This window comes from Cuculus canorus, chromosome 14 (assembly GCF_017976375.1).
Source record: "Cuculus canorus isolate bCucCan1 chromosome 14, bCucCan1.pri, whole genome shotgun sequence".
In the NCBI taxonomy this organism is placed as follows: domain Eukaryota; kingdom Metazoa; phylum Chordata; class Aves; order Cuculiformes; family Cuculidae; genus Cuculus; species Cuculus canorus.
The window spans coordinates 11,996,245-12,021,815 of record NC_071414.1 but is presented as its reverse complement, the minus strand read 5'-3'; the positions used below and the strand labels follow the sequence as shown (position 1 = coordinate 12,021,815).

Below are 25,571 nucleotides of genomic sequence, written 5' to 3'. Positions count from 1 at the left end.
TCACACTTGAAGATACTGTCCAAGATAAAAGTTCCAAAAACTGAAAAAAATAAAATATTTCAAGACTCAAACTAAAAGTAAAAATTAATTTCAGTGGAGGAAACTGTCATCTGTTCCAATGGGTCTAAGGTTCGTAGTGGTTGCCCAAAATTCAATAGCATTAAGCCCAGTCGAGACTTCCCCTATTTTTGTTTCTCTCAGTTAAGTGTTTTAGACATCTAATAACAACATTCAAAACAGTCGCTGGATTCTCTTTTTTTATGCTTTTTTTTTTCCCTGTCTCTTGGACTCAAGCGTGCATAGAATTCCCGGAGAGCTGAACTGAAGGGACTTAGATCAAAAAGAGAGGCTTTATCAAGCCTTTGGTAAGAGTGCAACTTTGTAGTGTGGAGGTACCTATGCAGAAGTAAGAATTTACTAGCAGTTGCTTTATGAGGTTGCATGAGAGGTGCCTGTGAAAGTAGACCAGAAAAATCACCCACAAAATACACACATAGAGATATATTGCAGATGTTGACTTTTAATGTTAGCACAGTAACCGGGGTTTGTGGAGATATGTAAGCATGGCATTATCTTTTTTTTTTTGTTTCTTTTTGCTAACAGAATCCCCCTAAGTAGTAGGAGTGGGAATGATAGCTGTGGTAAAATGAGATGCTGTTACACCACGCATGGGAATAAGAACATTTATGTATGAGAAAGTGAGTACTGCCTTGACCACAAGCAAGCACTGGGAAGACTCCAGTGAGGGAGGGGTGGGATGAAAGGTGACATCTACTTTAGCAGGAATATAAGTAAAAAATAGTGGGTTTTTTTAAAGACTAGATTTAATGGAAAGATTACAAGTTGAACAGGGAGTTTTGATTTTGTAACGTTCTGCCTTGTTGCTAATTAATAAAGACAGAGTTCGTACATTCCTTACAAAAATTCAGCAAAAATTATGACAGTGGTTTGTTTATTAAATTAGGTTGTTGGCAGGATGAAAAAAAAATTCTATAAGATGAATTATGGCTGAAAATGGCTCACAGCCTACATAAAAAGTTAGAGCTAAATAAATACAGATGTAAGTTATGTTTATATAATGAGAAACGCTGCTGAGCTAAGAATTTTAGGTTAGTAAGTGTGAACTACAGACCCGATTCTGCAAACACTTATCAATACCCTCAACTTTACTGACACAAGAAGCCTCATTGATCCCAACAGGACCATATGTGCACATAATCTTAAATATATGCGTAAGTGCTTGCAGGACTGATGCCTGAAAGTATAAACAGAATAGAAAATTATGTCCACAGGAATCCACCGAGTAGTAGAAACCATTTGCCCATTTCTCAGTATTAATAATTTCTTTTAACATATCTAGTTAACATTTTCCTCAGTGGCATTGTCTTTCCCAGAGAAAATTTTATCTGGTTTCTTCAAACTCTTTGGAAAAGACGATGTCATTATTAATCAAATCCTTGGCAAATATTTGTGAAACAAACCAGCGTAAAGGGCTGGTGCCTTCCACACTCAAGGACTTCAATGGAAGCTGAGGGTACACAGCTCTTAGAGGGAGCAAACACATATTGAATTTAGGATTACAAACAGCTTTGAAGACAAAGAACTATTCTACCAAGCTGCAACAGGGAGAAGGGAGTGAAATGCCCTCTGTTTTTGTTTTGTTTTCCAGTAGTAGTCATCAACTTTGAGGACAAAGAGCAAAACAAAACATTAATCAAATCCAGATTTTTCAAAGTGCATTTGCACTCATCAACTCCCATTTTAAACACCTACAGTCACCGGCAGATGTTCTCTTCCAGGACCAGCTGGTCTTATGGAAAACATTACTGTCTCCCAGAATGCTTCCAGCCATGTGCCCCCATTCCACCCTTGCTGGGGTTTACTGCCCTTTCAGAAAAGCCAGACAAACAGCCTTGCACCATTTCTTCACCAAACATTTCAGCAAAATAAGCCAGATTGACAAAAAGCTAATATTAAACTATTTAACTCGAACTTCTTTTGACTGAAAGAGACTAGGTAGCAATCAACCAACCGTCTTAACTGACATGTCCATGGTGGAGAATAGCCTGCAGCAGGAAGGAGAGACAAGCAGCTGTGGAATGAAGGGAAGAGCAACTTCCTCAGCTGGCACAGCTGAAGCCAGAAGAGAACATTCATCCATGGCTTGAGTAAGCAGATGGATTTCCAAAAGGGCTCTGCTTTCATTTAGGGCAATTCAAAGGAACAGCTGGACCTCCTAGAGAGCTCAGCACTTTCTAGGTAGAAGAAATCCACTCTGAAATTTGGGTGCTGAGCCCTTCAGAAAGTAGGGAAAATCCTTTATACACACAGTTAAAAATCAAGGCAATTTGGAAAAGACCAGATTCTAATTTTGCGTGCTGAATAGAAACAACAAAAAAAAGAAATCACCACTCACCACACCTCACTGACACACAGGACAGACTCTGCACCCGTATATGCCTAATGGTTTGTCATTTCATTACATTTAGTGCTGACCTACTTGAAAAATTCCCCCTCTGGTCTGGAGGACAGTCTCTTTAAAATATCCAGTCCCAAAAGTATAAAGTGTTACAGGACAATTTGAAACCAGTAGTCAGAGACAAAAAACAAATAAACCCACATTTAAAGTAGCAATGCCAACCAATGAAAATTATATGCCTACCATGTTCCAGATAAGAAGGCGTACCTTCCGAGGGATCAAGTCTTCGAGCTCTCCGCCCGTGCTTGGAATTGTTGTGTACAAACATATTGTCCGACACTGCCAACACATGGCCATCAACATTGACTGTTGTAGACACCACAACCTGCAAGCACAAGAGCAAAATGGAGGAAAATGTATATATATATATATATGTTTTTTAAGAAGCACAGAGTGTAATAAACTCAGTTAAATAAATAACAGCTGGGAGCTGTAGAAAATTGCATAGCTATTTCACATAATAACTGGTGCTTATGCTGTACGGTTCTAACAAGAGACGCTATTGATGAGCGGGTCTTTGGCATCGAAAGCTTTTGATGCAGTTTTAAGTCAAATTGCAGAGTTTGTAGCTGCATGGCAGACAGCAAACTGTTAACCATCATTTTAACAAGAGGATCTTTATTAAGTATTTTTCCCCTATATACAAGGGCAGCTGTGTTTCACCCTAAATTATCCTTCAGTTTCCATGCTGAAGTAGATAGAGCTGTTGACATTGCAAATGAGAATCGATTCAGAATAAAAGAAAACAAAAGTGTATTTTGCGAAGTTGTAATGAGAGCTGTTGTATGCTTCCCCTCATCACCTCCTCTACTGCTCTCCCCTTAGTACAGCAACTATGGGTTGTTGGACTTGCCCTAATTTCTCCCAAGCTCTATCTTAGGGAGTAGGTATAGGTATGTTTGTGTACACACACGCTTGACAGTAGGGTCTTGATCTGGAGAACACAACCCTATTCATCCAACATTAGAATTATTTGTATTTCTCAACTTATCTCAATGTCAACACCTCGGATTTAGTTTGAGGCAAGTAAAGGGAGAAAAGAGAAGCACTACCCTGGAGGCAGGATCCAACACTTCTGCTCCCAGGAGCAGCCCAGGGTGGGAGAAAAGCCAACCCAGTTGAGGCAAACAGACAAGGTGTTGGGTCCAAAGTAGAAGACCCAGCTGCTCAGCGATATCCAGGGGGATCTCAGCCTTGAGGCTCAGCAGGCATCATCCTATAGGAAATCCCTCTTCAGGCTTACAGTACCCAAGCCACGAACTACCATGCAGGAAACTGGGCAAGTCCCTTGCAAAGCTGTAAACTTATCACACTGTGTCTCCTCCCACCCTACTCAGGCCAAGTAACTTAGCCTCTCTGGCTTTCATTCAGCTGCCCCCTTCCACAGCCTGTCCCCCTAAACATATGGCATTCCCAGGGTTTTCCCCAGCCAAAGATCTGGCCTTCAGCTGGCTGCTGGTTTGCCAAGAGCATGTGTCGCCTTCAAGAACTTTGACTAAAACAATAAGAAGAAATGACCTACACTTCTCCTTACATTAAACAGGGAAAGGGATTAAAAACTGAAACCCACAGAGATATGTTTATTCATGCGACCTCTTACAACCAAATATAATAATTGTCTGTTAATTGCAGTTTCAGCTCCCACCTCATGCTTCGACATGTGAAACAGCAATCAGCAGCTCCTGTTTAATCCACCTATTATGTTGACTAATTAACTTTGCTCGACAGTTTATTTCTTCCTCCATTATCAGCCCCTGTCAGCCGCAAGCACACTGCCGCAAAGGGGGACCTCAGCCCTTTTGATTGATCACCAATAGATTGACATGCAGATTAATTTAATTAGAATCACCTCACTTGAGAAATGAAAGACAATGGCAAGGGGGCTAATAGATCTGCTCTTATAATGAGGCAAGCCTCCAGAGCCACGGCAGAGGATTTCTGATTTATTTTGCTGAATTCCCCAGTTGCTCTGAAAGGCTCTCGCTTTAATTGTTCTTGGTTTTGAGAGGCTTTAGCCTCTGAAGAGGTGAAATGCTTTACAAGGATTGGCAAACATTGCTTCAACTCTCTTAGGAAGCTGCTGCCTCTCGAAGTTGGTCAAATGGGGACACTTAAAGGATCACTTAAAACAATTCAATTTCATCACTTGAATTAGATCTAAAAAAAAAAAAAAGTTAAAGAAAAAAATTTCCACTTATTTCTGACCACCAATTACAATGCTCAAAAACAAAGTAAGCAAAGCTGCTAAACTGTCCATAACTAAACCCTAAGTCATCTTTTAAGAAAAGGAATACAAAAGAGAAGAATTTACATCTAAAGGATCCTAAAAAGGTCCCTCAGAACAGCATTCCAGGCAACAGATTTTCGTGCCTATTTTAAGTGAAAGATATTAAAATACAGAATAAATTATTCAAGAGCTCTAACAGATGGAAATTTGGGAAAAAGAAAGCAGCAAACACTATAGGTAAGTTTTTCTGAAATCAAACTAAGAGGAAAAAAAAAAAACCCAAGCCTTATATATAAAATTCCAAAAGGGGTTTCTAAAGTAATTTACCCATTGCATTCCTGAGGGATAGAATAAAGTTTATGATATTTTCAATAAAATATGATCTTATAGTAAGTGGCTCAGGGTTTGCAATCTCATTTGTGCACTTGCAACCATTGTAAATTCTTTGCAACTGGGATTTTGAGCCAAATCCTTAGCTGGCATTACCTGTCACAACTCCGTGATTTATGCTAGTTCCTTATCTTCTTCTATGGGTCTGCTTAGATGTATGTGAAAATTAACACTACTGCGATTAATAAAAACGGCTGCAACAAAAAATATCTTCCTCAATCCTAAAACCATGTAGGTACACACAGATTCTGAAGTTGATTAATCCTGTACTGAAAACTAAAATTTTGAATGTTTCTAGAAATAGGATTCAATAAAAATAACAGGTCAAGAGTAGTAACTGCAAGATAGATCTCAAACCTGTGAAAATTGTATATATAATTAGCTGTTATTATATATGTATCTTTCAAGGGAAGAACTCAAGGAGACAATCCTAGTAGGGTCACTTTTATGTGAGTAAGTCTACATTTAATTTTTCCCCCTTCAGGTTTCCAAAACTGTTCATGCAAGATATTTTGAATTACTTAACAGTGTCTTCCTACCCACCTCCTGAACAGAGAGTTTGATTTACTACAAAGAGACCGCATTGGTGTGGTTCTTTGGTGTCGTTAGCAGAAGAAACTATAAAAGGAATCCCCAAGAGAAACTGTTTCCAGTCTCAGGAAATGCAGAAAAAAAAAAAGTGGTTACTTTTATGTTTTTGTCTGAAAAAAATGATCATTCATAGTACACCTGTAAAAAGCAGCACACACTTACTGCTGAATTCTTTAAATGCAAAAATTCGTTAATACAGGAATACAGAATATACACAGCACTTACAAAATATTAATGCCCCTAATTATTGACAGAGAAAAAAAACGCACCTTGAATATTGTGTGCCATAAGTACATACTCGGATCGCTACAAAGCACTTATATCCTTAAAAGTTCTGCTCGTATTTTTTAATCTAAAAAAATAGTATGCTCTCCTATTTTGATTTTGAAATGACTAGGATATGTTCAAGTTAAAGCACATGCTAAAACTAATTTGTGGAGAAATCATAAAATTAGGGGGAGGGGAGAGCCACAGTATATGTGGAATGGGCACTGAGGCATCCTAAAACACAGACCATAGCAAGAGGGAACGGCACATTACAGTTTAATAAATGATTAATGAGGTGCTGACACATTAATGTAAGCACAGGGACAACCAGGCCTGCCAAATCTCCAACCTTTCCAAATTTTGTCAACAAAACGCAGTTTTAATTTGGGACAGGCAAACATGGAAAATGATTTTGAGCTTTAGCTTTAGCCCTTCATATATTTTGAATTTAAATCCTGTATCAACACCAAGGGAGACAAAGGTATGAAAGAAACACATCGGTTTACAACTTTCTTCAATGAAGTTGGCACTATCATGCATTAATATATCACAGCTCTATGAGTTATTCTACCTGCCATTAAATAGTTCAGTTTGTGAATACTTTGGAGCATAATTTAAAAAAAAAAAAAAAGTATTCAGAGACCAGGAGCCCGGAGATCAAGCTATTTATCCACATTTAGCACACGGCCTGTTTATTTGTTATAGTACCTCACCTAATATATCAAAATTAAGCATTGCATGACTCCTCATTTTTAACCGCAGCCCATTAAGCTTTGCTAACTGATTAAGACGTAGCATGTTCCTTGTGCTTTCAATTTTCTCCAATGCACAGTGAGAGAGTTGATATTTTTTCGATGTCCCCAACATTCAGTGGCAAAGGCAGAGAAAATCTGATTAAGCTGATTTCCAGGTTTGAAGTGTGTCATTAGCATTAAACTCCTAACTCTAATGTTTGCTGCTCTTTGAAAGCTATGCAGAAATGGCTTGAGCAACATCTTCATTTTCATCACCACTTGGTGACCTCTTCCTACATTGTGTTGACTTCTTTATTCTAGTAACTAAAAAATCACTCTCAATTTAACAAGACACTTAAAAGGGTCCCTAACTTAAAGCGCATAAGTACAACACATTCAGTAATTTTGCTCGTGTGCTCAAGGACAGGACAGGCACTTAATTACCTTGTTGAATTGGGCCACAGCTCTCACTGCTATTTTTCAGCCTTTTTTTTTTTTTTTTTTGCCTTTCCCTTCTCTAGGGATGGAACCTTCATGTCCAAATTCCATTATCTGGGATTCATGAAGCATCATCTCTGTCTCTTATGCAAATTTGCAATAAGACACAAGTGGCTTCAATTCAAACATGAGTGGCAGCATCCCATGGAAGCAAACAAGCAGCCTATGCTGAGGAAGAGGTTGTGGTAACAGAATCAAATAACACATCAATTTCTGAGTGACTTTCAAGGTTTTCATAATAAATGAATGTTTGGGGTTTTATGCAGTGACTCAGTCTGAAAAGTTTCCTCTAAATAAAAACTTGACATGTGTTGGTTTGTAAGCAGTTGTGCTAAAACAAGAACAACAAGATAACTAGGGCACCTGGGTTTCATTAATTGCAATAACATACAAAACTCTTCAGGTTGTATGAATAAGTTTTTAGCACTGAAAAATAAAATCTGGGCAAAGTTCACCCGTGATACCATCTACTCAGTATTATTACCAGTAACTGGGGCACTACAGCCCATCCCAACAAGACTGATTACTTATTGTGATGAAGAATGCAATAACAGACTTAACATCTGCTTTATGGGGTTTCTAGAATAAAAAGGCAAGTTTGGATAAAGAGGACAATACGTAATATCACCAAATGTTTTGTGCAATTGTGCTAATGAAACACAGAGATTAAATGATTTTCTCCAGGACAAGCAGGGAGTCTGTAGCGCAGTTGAACACAACTCAACTGTCTTGAGTCCCAGCATAGCACTTGACTTCTCCTCTCTGACTGTTTTCTTCTGCTAATAGAGACACAAATAACACAGCCAGGGCCAGCGCTGCTCCAAGCACACCCTTTTGCTGGCACTCTATACCGCTCCAGTTGTCACACGCCTGGACATCTCAGTCATGCAGAGAAATATATTTCCTTCCAGGCCTAATTCGCATTAGGCTTATCACACAGTACTACATTTGCATGCAAAGTTCAGGATAAAACTTTCCAAATCATTTGTTAGCCTGAATGAAGTTTCACACACAAGGCGCCTGAATGAAAACACACTTCATCTCTTCCTGGTACTTTCTTAAAACCTCTTATACCATATAATAACCAGACAATTCCCCGCTGCAGGGAAAATAAAAATAAAAAAAACAAAAAAAAAATACTAAAAAACCCAAACAAAACCAACGACCAAAAAAAACCCACAACAAACTAACAAACAACCCCAAAATCTACTAAGAAATGAAATTTCCTGCAGAGTTCGTCCTTAGGCAGTGCAAGAGTCATGTCCCTAGCTTGTCACCGTTTCCCTCACCAAAACTATAATCTGCATTCTAACAACTCCTCACAACTTTTAGGGACTGATGGTTGAGAGACTATGGCCAGAAAATGGACAAAACTCTGGGCAGCTTAACAGTCCAGCACAGATAGGGGAAAGAAGTAAAGAATCACAGAATCATAGAATGTTTCGAGTTGGAAAAGACCTTAAAGATTATCCAATTGCAACCCCCCTGCCATGGGCAGGGACATCCCACTGGCTCAGGCTGCCCAAGGCCCCATCCAACCTGGCCTTGAACCTCTCCACGGATGGGGCAGCCACAACGTCCCTGGGCAACCTGTGCCAGTGTCTCACCACCTCACCATAAGAATTTCTTCCTTACGTCTAGTCTAAATCTTCTGCTCTCCAATTTATAGCCATATAAAGGAAAAGAAAGCCTCAATTTTTATGTGTAAAAGTATGCTACTATTTAAATAGCTATCTAGAAATACCTTACTCTCATGGTTTTTAACCAGAACTTTGACATAAATATTAAGAGACTTTTAAGTCACTGGCATTATTTCAAAGGCAGCTGACAGCAAACCCTGCACTGACTTCGCAGAGACCCAGATTTCCATTGGTTCCCATACAACACTGTCTCTAACATCTAGGTGCATCATATAATTGAGGTACTATGAGTGTGCTTGGTCCTTTTCACCCTAAGAAATGACAAATGAAGCCTGGACTCTGTAGACTTTAGGTGTTTTATTTTTAAAAGTCTATTGTTAAAAGAGCAACAAGTTCTTTCTTTTCTTTTTCTTAAAAAAAAAAAAAAAGAAAAAAGAAAAGAAACAAAAGCAGCCATTGTACAACAATATGCCTGGGCACTTAACAGAACGCTGCAAGCTTCAATACCACCCTGTATTATAGTATGAGTGGTTCGCTTGGCTGAAAGTGATTAATTTCTGGAAAATGTTAAGGTCACACTAATTGACATGACCTGTGTAATTAAGCAGTCTCTGTTTACACACAGAAAGCTCAACTGCTGTGAAGCTGCGTTTGTATGACAGAATGTCTTTACAAGTCAAGAGATCAACAACCTTTCCTATGTCCTACCTACTCGCTGACACAGGCTCCTGATTGCTGTTCTGAGAGAACATGCAAAGGCATTACCATATGAAAATCAGCCTCGAGCCTGGATGAGCACAAACCCAGCAGAGTGTACATGTTGCGAAGCGAGCTCTGACAGGCCCCAGGGGTGACTGCTTGGCCTAAATCCCTGTGCTGGTGAGAGTCCTTTTTCTACTTTCTCCTCCAGTGATAACGCTCTCTTGAATCACAGGAAAACGTGACAGAGGGAGGAGTGTAGGGTGAGAAGCCAGGGGCTCTGCCATGCTAATTCTAGCTCTTATACTGATTAATTTAATCCCTGTGGCCACATCTCCTCACTTCTGTGCTCAGAGGGGCAAATAACACCTTTCTGCCTTCCAGCATTGTTGCAATTAAGCAGTTCAACAAAAGACATATGTTTTACACATAAATAATATTGCCATTTACATAGCATTTAGCACTTTCGTTTAAGTGTGACAGCGCTGGAAAAGAAGCAAACAAGGTCCTCAGCTATTGCAGAAAGTAGAAGTCCTTGGGTGTTGTCTTCCTCCAGAGATCAATGTAGTCTATGGGACAAATATCTTATTTCTTCCTCAGAACTCCGAGGCAAATCCTCACTGACAGACTTTATCATCTTTGCTCCCTGGGCCATATACACTCCCCCCATCAAAAGGGAAGGTCTTTTGGGTCCCTATCCCGTATTTTTATTCAAGTGCATGCTCAGCTAAAACATTATTGGCACAGTCAAAGCTCCACATCTTCAATAAAGTGGTTGGAGCAACTGTTTCTCAGTATTGTCATTACACCCCTCTGCTGCCAGCACTGAGGAAGGCAAGGGCAGACCATCTTCCCAATAGGCAGTGCTGTACTTGATCCCAAAAGCAGTCATGGACATAGGTGTGGCATCAAAAAATGCCCTTGGCCATCTGAAGCTGCGTTGATACTACAGTTCCCAAGCCCCCTCTGCCACATGCTGGAACAGCAGGGAAATACCAGTCCAAAACAACCCAAGACACACTCAGAGGTAGCTCTTTCCAAGTGCTGACTACAGGGATGGACCTCCATCCTACTGATGCACGTTTCCGAGTCTTTAACACTGCTGAAGAATAACTGTTGAAGTGTAGTCACGAGCCTCATTTTATTAATTGCTCTTATACCCTCTCCTGCCCCTTACAATAAACATGGTACTTGCTCAGTGTTTACATGAAGGCAAATAGTTCCCCAGGCACAAGAGAGTATCGCAGAGCCAGGTAGCCTCATAACCTAAAACCACAGTGAGGTCATTTCAATTTTTCCTTTTTATGCTTTCACTTCCTGTGGAGATGACATTATCTTGAAGAGTTCTCTTGACCAGAGCAAGAAAACCCAGCTACTTCCTGACAATTCTGCTATGACAAGAAGTCCTCAGGCAATAATCTGTGACCTTATGTTTTTAGCGTCTTCCAGTGAATTACTAGGTTAGTTTGGGTCAAAGTACTTCTGTCCCTAACAGCTGCTGATTTTGAAAGGAGGAAGCATGTTTGACTGACCTGGAATCGACGCATGTCTCGAGGGTTTCCTGCATTTTTTAGGCAATTTTGGTTACATTTGAGGAAAAATTTCAAGAAGAACCTGTGGAGAAAGAGAAACTAACATCAACATCTTATAAACAGTGCATAGTAGTACTACTTAACAACTGCACATTTGGTCCAACAGAGCCTCATTTACGTTAGTGTTCCCAACTCAGACAAATCATCCCACTGATCATACAAAGACGGATCAGAGCTTGCATGGGCCTCAATCCAGCAAAACGTGTCAGCACGTCCTAAACTTTTAAGTACTAAGTTAAGAGATCTGTTGTGTGAGAGTCATTAAAGTTTGCAGAGTCTGTCTTCCTATCATGCTAAATGGCTAGCCTTGTTGGGCTATCCATAGAAGCAAGGAAGCGATACATATTTCAGCACAGCAAAAAGAAGACAGAAGAATACCAGCCAAGAAAATTCCCTTATGTTTAAATTGGGATTTGTTTTTACAACTTTGTTCTCATGTGCAAATTTTGATTTAATACAAAAATACTGAAAACGTTCCACACAGTTGAAATCTCCCTTCTACAATTAAACCCAGTTTGTGCATAAAAAGTAATGCTCAGATAGTGGTTAGTGGGAGGCCAAAACCCTGAGAGGAAAAGGGGGAGAAGTCTTGGTTAAAAGACTGACTTAATGGAAAAATGAAATATTTTCAGTGCAATCTATTTCCTGACCGTACACAGTTCACTGAAGTAGCTATATGACCCTGACATATATCGCTAAGAAAAGACATGGCATTTTACAAAGCCAAAGAAAAAAGCAAACATTTCACTGAAAATATTTCCTTCAGTGTTATGCATCAGTGGACTCTAAACTCGTAAAGACAAGTCAATGAATAATAGTGGGTCTCAGATTCCAGGCTTCCTCCCTGAAAGCCAAAGTTTATCAACCTTTTGTCCAAAATAAACTACAGACTAAGGTCTACTAAAGCTCAGCTGAGCAAAATGTAATCCTACAGCAAGTTTAAAACCTAGCACAACCAGACAGAGCAGCATTACACTTGCAATAACCATCAGTTGATTATAAGCAGAAGCTAATCGGACCCATTTCCGTATACAAAAGCAGGCCGGGGGATTTTTCAATCCTGTTTTACTGTAAATCAGAAAGCTAACTTTTGCTAGCATCCATATTCTAGCGCCCCAACTGAATACTGGTTCAGCAGAATTTGCACACACTACCACCAAGAAAGGCAAAACTGCAGAGTAAACAGCTTCAGAGGATCCCTTTTTGATGAGCAGCATTCTTTGCCCTGCTCTAGTTGTGATGCCACCCTTCAACAAGGAAAGTTCCGGTGTTTGCTCCTTCATGCCAAGAAAATTATGAGAAGCAAATGGCTGCAATGACAAATTGAAACTACGAGGGACTGTTTTCATTAAAGAAAAGTAAGGCAATGAGAAGCATTATTAGATGCTATGCTTGGGATTATCAAGGACTGGATCTCCTGACCCAGGAAGTCCCTTCTAGACCTGTGCTCCTGAATAAGAGCAATCAATCAACATAAGATAAACAGCCACCACACTTGAACAGGGTTTTGGATGCACTGTGATTGTATACACTGAAATAAAGAGCAGTGTAAGCCATTACATTTACTCATCAAGGAGGTTCTGATATTCACTAATAGAAAGTTGGTGCTATTTGTTGTACATGTGTGTGTCTTTTTAAGCCTCTAATGGCCAGCTGTGACAGCCTGACTCAGTTTGTGTAGAAGGAGCTGTCAGCACAAATCTTGGCATCTCGAATCTAGACAACTGCTTGCTACCAGGCAAGGGTTTGTACTCGTGCCAGAATGGATTTTGAGAGACAAGCAAATAGGGCATTAATTCCGCCAAAGAAAAACGAAAAGTGGGGAGAGTTCAGGATCTTACACTTCAGATGATGGCTTTCCTGTCAACAGCTCGTCATTTAGTTCATGAGCTATGAAGGGCACAGACATCAGATCCCTCTTGCCCTAAGCTGGCCCTGTCATGCGAAATGCTGGCAGGATCCAGAGACCACCTCTCCACGCGAGATTGGTTGCTGAAATAAAAAGCCTGGCCATCTGTTGGGAGGCAAAGACATCCCTGTCAGCTGGTACCTACAGCCTCTTTGCCCTTATGTGGCAAAGCCTCTCAGAGCCAGTTACTCTTTGGGGAGAAGCTGGCACTGCCTCAAGCTTGCTGGGGAATTTTTGGTGGCTTCACCAAATGCCAAGCTCAGCAGCTGCCCACTCAGTGACACAGCTCTGGAGCAACACCTCTGCCCCAAACAGAGTCAGGACATGGAAAAGTTAAAAATATTTGTGCTCAACGGCAGTGTCAGCCATGCAAACATCAGAAGCATCTTTCTGATCTGGCTTTGCATAGCACACGTGAGTGCCGGGCAATGGGGCTCAAGGGCCCCAAAGGAGATGGAAAGCTCTTTGTGAAGCTCTCTGGAGAAACACTGGACCTTACCTTCCCTAACAAATTTCAGAGCTCATTTCAGTTCAAAGACTTAGAAAATTATTATGAAATATATTGGCTTTTGGGGTCTACTAACTCTAACACAAAGTTTTGAAGTCTAACTGCATTTACAGTGTGCTACCTCCACAAAATTATGCAGAAGTTTCATCAAACTAAACTGCAGAAGAAATTAAGCTCATTATTTAAACCTCAGGCAAGCAAGCAAGCAAACAAAACTCCCTTTGAATTAAATCAACTCCAGAAAAAAAATTAACTTTAAAAAATGACAGTATTTTCAGAGGAACTTTCAAGACCTGAAGGTTAAACAACTAAGTTTGCTCACAGCATTTAAAGTAAAAAGTCACCAGTTTACAGAATGCATTCTGCCAAGCACCATATTTTTATTCTGCTGAAAGACAAAACAAACTATAGGCTGGACTTTGTTTTGGAACACACCAGAGCTGCAGCCCCCTTGGCTACAAGAGAGCATCCCACACCCATCTAGACAAGAGTCAAGCGGCTCCCAAGCTGGCACGGCACACATCGGTTGACAGTCTCCCCCCATTTTGGAGGGAAGCAGATGCAAACAGGTTAATACAAGGGCAGAGTGGAACAGTTTGATTCATGGGGTTCAGCCTGGTCTCTCGGTTCCCGCTTTAAACTGCTTCTTCAAGAACTTTCTTCACCTCGAGTTCGGTGCTGCCAGCCTTGCTCATTAGCAACACTTCACTCCACAAATATTTCGGATTTAGATTAACAGTATTGGCCCAGGAGAAGCGCCAATAGAGTTGTGCTCTTTGTAAGCATAAAACTCCATCCCCATTTGTTTGCATCTAGCTTCTTCACAGTGGGTTATTTTTTCCAGTTCTATCTTTCTCCACATTTGGCAGGGCTGTATAACAGTACTACTAACCACAGAGGATATATAGCATTAATACTAACCACTGGGGTCTGAAATTCATTCCCAAGATGAGAAAAACAATGTGAAAAACACAGGAGCATCAATAAAATCTTCAACTTTAACTCTCTCTCCAAACTTACGTGATTGCTGAACACTAGCTCTTCTGCCACACAGAACTCAGTCATCAATTATACTCACTGCTGCCACTGAAGGTTTATTTTTTTCATGAAACAAACAAAACATATTTTCTGACTCCCTTCCTGGCTACTAACATCCCTGGTGTGAAAAGAACTTGTGCATATAGAGCAGAGAAACACAAGCCAGCTCCATGCAAGTCAGTTCAGGTCCAGAAATATGCAAACTTTTACAAAGCACTTGGATTTACTGAATTACATTACTATTAAATCAAAGGACTCCATACTTCACCCCACAGAGACATGGTTGGAGGATATAGGAGTGCAGTTTTAGTGAAAACTGGTTAATTACATTTAGGTGTGCTGAGACACAACTCAGTTCATGCTGCAAAAACTACTCAAAGAGTGAAGTTGCTAGCAGTTAATCCATACCATGGCACTGTACCACTACAAATCTCTAAGTAACTGTAAGGACCAGCGTAGAAACAGAACCTTCAGTTAAATACAAACCTCCAGTCTGAATCAGCCCCCAAATTAACATGAACTCTTGCGTGCTAGGCAGAAGCTCTAACAAGTGGGTTAGAGGCTCTTTTAGGAGCGTTCTCGCCTCTTCTCATAACTCAATAGAAAATTCCTTCGTGGAGATGAAGATTTTATTTTTTCCTAACAAAACAGCTGCATTCCCCAAAAGATTTTGGTGTCAGTAGAATTGTGCTCTCATCATTACCCTCTACCCTCTGCTAGTGAGGGACTCTCACCACAGCCCAGTCCAAGCTCCTTGGCTGCCCCACTGCATTCCCACTCCGCTACTTCTATCTCCTGACACCAGCTCCCCTCCTAGCTCCAGCCATCCACCCTCTGATTCCTCTCGTTCAGCAGAGCCAGCACGCTACCAGCTGGAGATCACTCCACTCGTGTAAAATACTCCCTGCCATTCATCACCAGCCAACTTGTCCATCACACTGCAAACCCTCTGGGTGTGCGCAATACCCTCCCCAGAAGCACCCCGCTCTTCGTCACTGCTAACTACCACGGTGAGTTAAATTAAATAAATACAGGGTAGAAAAGGAAATACTAGCAATAAAGATGTAAAAGGATTTTGCCCTCCTACTTTTCTTGCCACTACAAATTAATTCTCATGTTTATTAAAAATAAATGAAGATCTAAATTAAAGAACGCGAGGTCTAACATGATCTAGCTTGGCTCTTCTGTCACTCCCATGAAGGGAATTTAAAGGAACTCAAACTCGAAGGCTTAGCAGTAGGACTTTCTTGCCATTGCCACAATAAATATGTCTGTGAAAGGAGAAAAAAAAACAGTTGGAAAGAAGACCTGCTGCATTCCTGATGCTGAAGAAAAGCTTGTTTGTTCCTGATACATTGGAGAAGTTGTTCAAGAACAGTTCATCCATGTGAAAATACGACAGCTGTTGTGCTGCCAAGGTCAGCCAGACCAGTGGCTATCCAGAAAAGGAGTGTCAATTACACAAGTTAAACCTGGCTAGGGCAAACAAAACTGACAAAATGCACCTTTTCTGAGGTATAAATGCATTTGGTAGAAGAGGGCAACTTTAGAATCCTGGATAAAACACTGCAGTAAGTATTTGTAGGTTTGTAAAATTCGTAAAACACAAATACCTGGGTCAGTGCAATAATTAGCAACCATCCACCAGATAAATTGATCGCATGCCCATTCTGTATGACATATCAATTCAGCAGAGTACTAAATATGTGCATAAATTTAAATACAGAAGCAGTGCTGAGGGAGACATAGGTTCTACTCACATATTTTGGTACCTCGCAGAACCAGCTACTGTCAGCCTGTCTCCTTCTTTTGGTCATCCTCTTAGCTAGGGATGCGATACTACAAATACAGTTGTCTCAAACAATATCTGATGGGTATTTTATTTCTGGTGAAAACTTGGCATATCAAGAAGTGCTGAAGCCAACACAGGGGTGAGTCCACCGGTCACCAAGAGACAGACAGTACCTACACTTCAGCTGTGGCATTTGCTTCTTCAGGTTTTTCACACACTTCTCTCTTAATCACTAACTCCTACCATAGCTCCTGGTAACTAGATCTAATTAGTAATTTGCCACTAAAATAAAAATATAGAGCAAATGCATTGTTAAATACAATTTTATTTGGAAAAGTAAATAATCAAACCATAGAAATGTCCCTTTAGAAATTTCAGAAGGACAAAGTTAGTTCTTTTCCCTTTCAAGTTGACTCTTCTAATCAAAACTATTTTACAAAGGAAAATTCCCAACTTTCAAAATATTATGCTAGAATAAAGCATTTTTTTTCCTTGAACAATAATTTCTTTAATTTTCCAACTTCTGCCAGGGAAAAACTGTCAAAATAATGGAATTTCCTACACTATAGAAAATCTGAGCTTAGCCCACCTCTACTAATACTGGCAGAACAAAGAGGGGAAAAATTCCTTAGCATTTAAGGTAAGAAGATTCCCATTTACTAACAAGTCTATTGTTGCAATGCTTTATTTTTGGTTTGGTTGTTTTTTTCCCCTCATAGACCTTTTCATATACAACTAACGGGTCATGTCATGTACCCTATTCACAAAAGAAAAATTGAGACTTACATTGATATTTACCAACATGAGGCTGTGCATAGAAATCAAATATAGGCACAGGGAAAGCTTCCTATTACCCACATGTTCACAGCTGGATTTCACTTGGCTCTTTAGTCAATAAGCAGCGGTAGCTACCTTTTGTGGCATGTTTACAACAGGAAATTTATTCTGCAGAAGAGAAATTAAACATCAGAGAGAGCCACCTAACGCTCTTCCAAAGATAACCTTCTTGAGTTGTCAAACATTCTAACCAAGAAAAAAAAAATCCCAAATCTGCTCTCCCGAGGATCAGTGTTCTCGTTGATTTAAAATGGAAGCAGATTCAGACCTGTATTTTGCATTTATGGGATTCTAAATAATACACTAGGCTAAAAAGGAAAAAAAAAAAAAGAAAAAAAAAACAGGAAAAAAAACCAAGAGCCCAAACCAAAAGCCTGGGAAATTATTTATTTTACTAGAAAATATATATCTTCCTCCTGAACTGCAGAAAAGGTCCAAGAACGGCAATGTGACACAGAGAACAAGCCTCAAGCAGTCAGAGTCTATTGACTGAGATTCTTCAGGCAATGCCATTATAATAGAAACAGAATAGACTACATAATTTTTGTGAACTTTCTCTGACTCCTAGGGCTAACATTGCCAGGGTTTGCTGTTATCAATACAGTAAATATTCAGCTCAGCACAGCAAATAGCTGAGGAGGCACCCACATAATCACCAAATCAGAACGTAGGACTGCCCAAAACAGCCTTAAATTACTCATTCCTCACTTCAGCAAGTGTTCCCAGTCACTTTTCCTCAGGTCTGTGTGTTCTGCACAGTGAAGCACAACATATCAATTTTTCATCTTGCATCTTCTGGACTCCTCTAGCTTTCTGATACCAACTTATAATGCATCAGAGAAATGTAGAGTAGTTTGGGAAAGTGTATTTGGCATTTTCTCCCATGAGTGAGTTAAAATCCCAGAGAGAGTTTTTTTGGTTTCTTCTCCCAGACTTTTAATAAGAAAAGAAGAGATAATGCCACTAAACAACATCACAAAACAGAATTAAAAATAGTCAAAAGGCAGATTTGAGTGCTCGGTGTTCTGTAATTTAATTTTGCTTCCAGGTCTGACTTTTAATATGTGGGGGTTTTTTTACCTTAAAGTAGGGAAAATCTGAATTTTCTTATCCCTCCTTACTTGTGCCCAGCTCCATTATCTAATATTTTTATTAAATTTCAGCTGCAGCTACCTTCCTATCACAAAAAAGGCTGGACGGAGTTTATGCCATCTGTGTACAGCGAACACACACTGTATGCATTTTATGACAGCTAGTTGCAAGATGACCGAACATACACACATCCTTTACATTATGTTGACACAAAGAGCATTGCGAGATAAGCAGTGGAGTGCACACACGCCCATGCCCCAGGTGCAGCTCCAGTTGTTAGCTTACATGGCACAGAAGGCTCCCAAGCTCTGCTTTTCTTTGCATGCTTCAAATCACAGATTATTCTTTACGAGCTGATGAGCCAGTGCTTTAGCTGAAATTGTGACAGACTTCCCGGCACTACAGTGCTTTATTATCAAGTGAGTACAGTCACATAACCATCAGAATTTATCCTTATCTATTTAGTAATAAAAAAGATTTAATTTTTTCAGTTTTACTACTTTTCCCTTCGCTCTTTCCCTGTTTCAGCCCTCAAATACTAAGATATAAAAGTGGGTTAACTATTTTTAATTTTTACTGAAGATAATAGACTTCAGTCACTGGAAAAAAATATAAACCAAATATAAACCAGCTCTGCAGTCCATCATAGTTCACACAATGCCATTGAATTAGCAGCCCTCCCAGAGTCATACTTTTGCTCAAAGAACCTCTGTTCAGTGTAAGTGATGATAGATAACAGCATTACTGTTGTTGTAATATGATATCAGTATGTGGCTGCCTGTTACCTCAAGGTAAACTACCGTAACTTTAGAATGGTTACCAAAAACATCGGTAGTATCAAAGTCATAGTATTTCGGAGATCAGTGTTAGTCCAGCCATCCAAAGCCTTTTGTCTCACAGCAGGCATGGGACCCTAAACCTTGCCACCTTGAGCACAGGGTGCTGATGACATACTTCTTTCATCAGCTTACTGAGAAAGTTATGAAGATTCAAATGGTAAATATTTTATATATAGGAAATACATTCCCTGCCTTGCCCGGGATCAGGCACATGTAAATCACCTACATATAAAACTGTGTGCAGTCTGCCTGCACATACAGTAATTAATGATTCCTCAAATAACCTGACACCAGTAATATCCTTAAATAACACTGACGCACCCGTGCTATCGTCTGAACCTGGAAGCCCAGAGGGACAGGCTATTTAGAGGATGTGTGCATGGTATACCTTCTGGCCAGAGACTCTGAAAAATCTCTTCACAGAGGTGGAATGCTACTCAAAACCCATCTGAACAGATGTATCCTTGAATGGTTACGCTAGGTGTAGACATTATGTTACAACAGCATTCCCTCCCGAGACTTGGCTCAGAACCTGCTCCGTTTTGTTCCCAAGATATTTTTTTTTTCCTTTTAAGTGGAAGATGCTTAACGTTGAGAAAAGCCAGGAGGTCTGCCGAGACTGACATGGAAATTATTTTTGACCAGATTTATGTGCAGGACTGATGGCCTGAAGAGAAAGAAATTACAAGGAAAAATGCTGCTAGGTCTCTTATTTACCATAACACGTAATGTATGCCAGTAATGAATCAGAAGCACATAAGAAATTAAGAAAGTGATTACCGAGTTCGTTCATGTCTCAAAATCATTAAAAATACACAATCCAAGGAGTTCCCAGCCCCAGAGAAATGTAACAGAAGCTTCACACACGTGCTGAAGTGTGCCCACAAGATGCTGACTCTGTGCAAACTCAAAGACTCTCAGCTGCAGCTGCTCCACTACCTCAGGGTTATCCCTAGCAAGACAGATATTGCAAAACCATGGGATTTACTGCTGGGATGACATCCCAGTCTCAGCTTTTGCATCACTAAATCCTCAGCTGAACTGCAACAGCAATGGCCAACTTAGAAATGAGGCTGTAAATCTCCTCTTCTCACAGTCATGCTATGAAGATGAGCAGAACTTACCTCACCCAACCTATCTGAGTAATTAAAGAGAAATATTTAGAAAGTGCCAATGTGGTGAAAGACTGATTGCATCCCCTCCAAAGACAACTTATGCTTCAAAAAGCAAATGAAGTGTTTGTTTGAAATAAGGTAGCAGCAGTAAAGGATCTTACGTGGGGAGAAAAAAAAAACAATAACAAAGTCATTAAGAGCAAGCTTTTATTAACTTAAAAACAAAACTAAACTGGGAACCCAGTCAGAGTCAGTGACAAAGGACAATCTGACAGAGATTCTGCTGGGAGGCATGATTTTACTTTTTGTAATAACTACTTTTGGTTCTCTTGGGGAAAAAAAAAAAGTACAATTAAAAGGAGTCTTTAAAACAAACTAGTAGAGGCAAGTCTAGAATTGCCCAGAAAATAATATACATATGCAAATGTATATTTGTATACAAGAGAAGATCAAGCACAAAAATGCTGTGGAAGAAAGTCAAGCACTGCCTTCAGCTCCTGCCCACAAGCTGGACATTCCATCCAGGGGTTCCCATTGTTTCATGATATTTAAAAGAATAAAGCCCTCACTTCCTTTGCAGCAGGGAGCTCTGGCAATGAGGATGGGATCCGGCATATAGTTGCTATTTTGAGTACTGGAAGGAAGCAAAGAAATGTTTTGTGGCAAGGCGGAGGCACTTTGAGTTGTGCATGCAGTAGTTCGACAAGAGAAGATATTCCTGGGGTATTTGAAGGGGATGCAGAATTCAGTGTAGATATAAAATGGTGCAGAAGTTTTTGAGTGTGCAGAGCCAAGCAACCCAGACACCGTAAAATTCATTGTAAGCCACTACAGAAGGGGGAGACTGAATGAGAAAGTGGTAAAGAGAGGTTTTGATGAGATAGCAAAGAGCATCACGCTATACATAATGCTGGAGATGTCATCAACAAATATTGCATGCATGTGCTATCTTTAACATAACATTGAAAGAGCTTAATTAATCCTAGAAATAATGAGCTCTGCTGCAGACATATAGAATCAAATCCTATCTGCCATACTACAAGTTTTGGATTAAGTACTTCAGAGCTTTTCTTAAAGCAATGAGCCTTGAATGCATAGGAAAATCACTTTTGCTGAAGCCCTGATGCAGCTAACAAGAATACTTTCTTCTGCCCTTGAAGCTAACCATCCAAAGAGGGTACCCAAGCAAAAGGATAAAATCAAATGTCCCAAAACTATATCAGAATTAAGACGAGGATGCTGCTGATGTTATAACTGGAGTGAGGTAAGCATGAGTTGGCTGTAATAAAGTGTGTTATACTTGCGTCACTGTGCACTTCGTTGGCTGGAATTACGAGAAAAAGCATATTTATCATTGAGTTCAATGGTTCAAAGACATTGTGAGGACAGAGGCACAGTGTTAAATACCCTGCACATGGGAGCAGGGAACAATGTGAATTATCATCTTGAGAAAGAAGGTGACCTCTGTTAGCAGCTACAAACACCTTTCGTAGGTGTTAAAACATAGTCAAGAGCTGGGATCTCTCCTGTACTTCTAGATGTCTGACCGTGTCACTGAGATGTATTTCTACATGAAAGCAGGGATGATAATTGTGATCAATAGGATTCATATCCACAAAACACAGACCATAAGGATTTTCAAAGTCCTATATAAGCACTTCATAATAGTTATTTTTCTGTATCACTGTAGAGCGGTGAGGACAGCATCAGCGACAGAGCAGAGGTTTTACAATGAACAGTTAAGCAACCTTGCCAGACGGTCAGGGCACAAAGATTGACGATCTTGTTTATCTACATCATACCGATGAAAATTAGAATTAATTCAAAAGACTAGGAAGTGCTTGCAACTTAAACTTTTACTCTTTAACTCCATTTTACATTCTGTTGTTCTTCTTTCAAGAACAATTGCGGCAGCAACTGGCAAAGAGCAAAAAACATCAGTAAAATCTTACAGTCCCCTCTAGCACTTCCCTGGGAAAAAAAAATAAAAACCCTCATAAATATAAACACAACCTCATCCCCAAATCTTTCTAACTAGACAGCAGCTTGGAGTCATCAAGAACTCTACATGAGTACTGAATATTGATAATTCCTTTTTCATTCAATTGTGCAGCTCTTACAAAGTTCCACTACAGACCTAATTGCATAATAGTTAGCTTAAATGTTGCAACATGTTATCATTTCTATAATACAGACATATCATTAGTGAAAAGTCTGAAATCCTTTAAGATGATTGGTTTAATAATATGAACCTAGATGACAAGATGATGGTCTGATCTTAGAGATATTACTGTAAAACTTGAGAAAACATGAATTTCATCTTCTCTGATGAGTGGAGAATCCAGGCCCAGAGTTAACTAATACAGGAAATAAGAACACAGCCACATGTCCAAAGGCTTAATGAAATTCATTTGCTGAGTATACAATATCAAGTTTTAAACCCTTGCCTAATCTCCAAACAAAAATTAAGGAGTTTGAAGAAATACTGTGCAGTGCCAATGAAAAACATCTCAGCAGATGTGTCAGACAACATGTTAAAATACTCTCACATCAACTTGTCAACAATAACCACCAACTAACAGTAAATCCTGACAAAACGATGCTCAGGGCTTGATTCAAAATGAGGAAGAAAACACAGTTAAATATACATTGCCTGAACAAGTCATACGTGACTTCAGTGTCTACTAAATGAAATAACATTACTTCAAATTTATAGACCAATCATTGGGAAGTATTTCTTTACTGAGAGAGTGGTCAAACACTTGAACAGTCTTCTTAGAGAGGTGGTTGATACCCCAAGCCTGTCACTGTTTAAGAGCTGTTTGGACAATGCTCTTTATATTCTAATAACATTTGGTCAGCCCTGAATTGGTCAGGCAGTTGAACTAGGTAATTGTTGTGACTCCCTTGCAACTGAGATTATTCTATTCTATTCTGATTAAAACTGAATGGCAAAGTTTCTACCCCCAAAGTTGCCTTCTACCACGCAGAAAAACTATGGCAAGTGAAAAATTATTGCACTGTTCCTGTCCCTGCAATGAAGCTTTTCTGCCATCCCCGAGCTACAACCTCTACCGCCAAATTTAGCCTTGGCACCTTCTGAATCTTCCACCAACTTTTCACACAAAGTTCATGAATATAAAGAGGCCTATTTGGCTCACTGTATTTAGGAGAGCATGAAGATCCCTTCAGCTAAAAGATTCCTGATGTTCAGTACATGCAGCTAGCTGGAACTAGCAAGGCCACTGAGGAGAAAACTTTCATCCTTGCAGTAAGCGTCTTGGGACTTGTTACAACTACAGGTGGCCAGACTTTTGACTTTGTGTCTCTCCTGAAAGACAGCACCTCCAGCAATGCAGTACACCTTTGTGTGACACCTCTTCAGTAGCATCTAAAAGGAAAGCGTACCTCCTACTGAGTCACCAAACACTGCTTCCCGCAGCAGTGAGGGTTTTCCTTAGAGGACTCTCTTAAAATAAAAATTGTCAGTCTAGTGATGCAGTGCCAATAACCCCACGTGCTGCTTTTGCTTTTGTATATTCTGAGGGTTGCTTTTAAAAAACAGGTTTCATAACACAATGACTTACAGTCAAGTGACATGTCGCAAGCTTTGAACTGATAACTTTTTTACAACTGGACATGATCTTCTTGATCTCCATCCAATCCTTTAGAAGGCACATTCTAGCGTTCACCTACATGTCTTTTTTTAAAGCAAGAGAGAATACAGCCTGCATTATTTGGTAAGAGTCTTGGGTTATATTTTTAAATTTTGTTTCTAAAGAACACAAAACAATGAAACAAAACTTCTCTCTCTTTTTTTTTTTTTTTGATCAGAGAAATTATTCTATCAAACTGTAGTCAATAATTCATTTGAGATATGGAAACCATGAATGGAAGTAGAGCTGGCAGAACACTCACAGAAATGCCTTGCCGTCATCCCATAGAAAATCACGTTTTTAAGATGTTCAGGCAGAAAAATTTCTAGAGTTTGAAATATGTTGAAAGTTCAAAGTACTGATGACTCCAAGCCAAAACCTAAAACTGGAAAGTTCCCGAGTTCTGAGTTACATTCAGTCTGCAGTTGTAGCAGACTGAAACACAAATCCAGATGGAAATACACATACGTTTGTGAAGCCCTAGCTTGTGTTTGGCACCTGAGCAGAAAAAACCGGTTCAGACCCCAGCCTGGAGACCTGACCTCATGACCAAGAAGTGTCCAGAATAAAATGGATATGTCTTCCTGGAATGAGAGAGAGGCTGGTTTCTCTCTTGTTGCACTGTCTTTTTCAAAACTATGTCCACCCATTACTTCTTAAAGGACAATGGCACCCCTTAGGCTGTAAAAATCTCTGCAGAAGGAACAGCATAATTTTTCTCCCATCACAAACATCCCAGTCTAATATTTGACAGCCTAGATCAGGTGCTGTCCAAACATTTATTAAAACATTTTAAATGATGAATATATCCAATTATTACTATTAATGCAGCTAATACTGACTAATGAGGGGGAAACATACTAGCTTGTGTCCCGCAATTCATTACCCCTGCCTTGTCAACAATTCAAAGCCCAAAACCTAATCATCCATACCGGGCCCTGTTATATTTCACACGTCACATTTAATAAGTCACTCAGTGCCTATAAATTAATGTAACATGTCGGCGTTTATGAGTGCAGCTTTGTCGCTGTTAACAAATGATGTGCTGGCCTGGTCTGCTGCAGTTCGGCAGTGACGAATGATGGAGGATGGTCTCTCTCCAAATTATACACTACACGCTGGGGACCACAGCAACACATGGATACACGTATACACATGGGCACATATGTGCGTACACATGGAAACATACACCATGTATGGAAATGCCACAGAATGCAAAGAATGCGCACCTGCGCATGCTTTCATTTCACACTTTTTGATGCAGAATGTTTCGGTCTGGTCATTGTATTTTATCAACATACATCATACCCACTCACACATGTACATATATGCACATTGGATACTATATAGTCCGATGGGAATGCATACGCAGCAAGTTGACCAAAAACACATCTACCATGTATAATGTTACATTTTCATTTGCAGTAGTTCAAGCTCACCAATTCTACAGAATAATAGTACATACAGGCAGGGCCAAGCCAGATTTATAATTAGCCTGAACACTTGTAATATTTCCATGCTTAGTACTTCCATAGCCAACCACAGCCTGAAACAGAAATGAAACACCATAGACTTGTATTGCAAAATGTGATGCTAAACTGCAGATGACTGGCACAGCACCAAGAGGTTCTTTTACTTTTCTTGAGCAAAACTGATTTATTTTTTTTA

General features: G+C 39.8%; 1 protein-coding gene across 8 annotated transcripts in view; it reads right to left on the bottom strand.

Annotated features, from left to right (window-relative positions):
- The window catches only part of EBF1 (EBF transcription factor 1), a 279,938-nt gene that overhangs the window by 94,072 nt on the left and 160,295 nt on the right, over window positions 1–25,571 (bottom strand). For 4 of the 8 annotated variants that reach the window (XM_054079476.1, XM_054079477.1, XM_054079480.1 and 1 more), the window contains exons 7-8: window positions 11,058–11,139; window positions 2,687–2,804 (exon numbers count right to left, since the gene is read on the bottom strand). In XM_054079476.1, the coding sequence (XP_053935451.1) occupies window positions 2,687–2,804; window positions 11,058–11,139 (200 nt within the window). Of the gene's footprint in view, window positions 1–2,662; window positions 2,805–11,057; window positions 11,140–25,571 lie in introns of all 8 variants that reach the window. The other 4 variants (XM_054079473.1, XM_054079474.1, XM_054079478.1 and 1 more) reach the window with 1 other exon arrangement.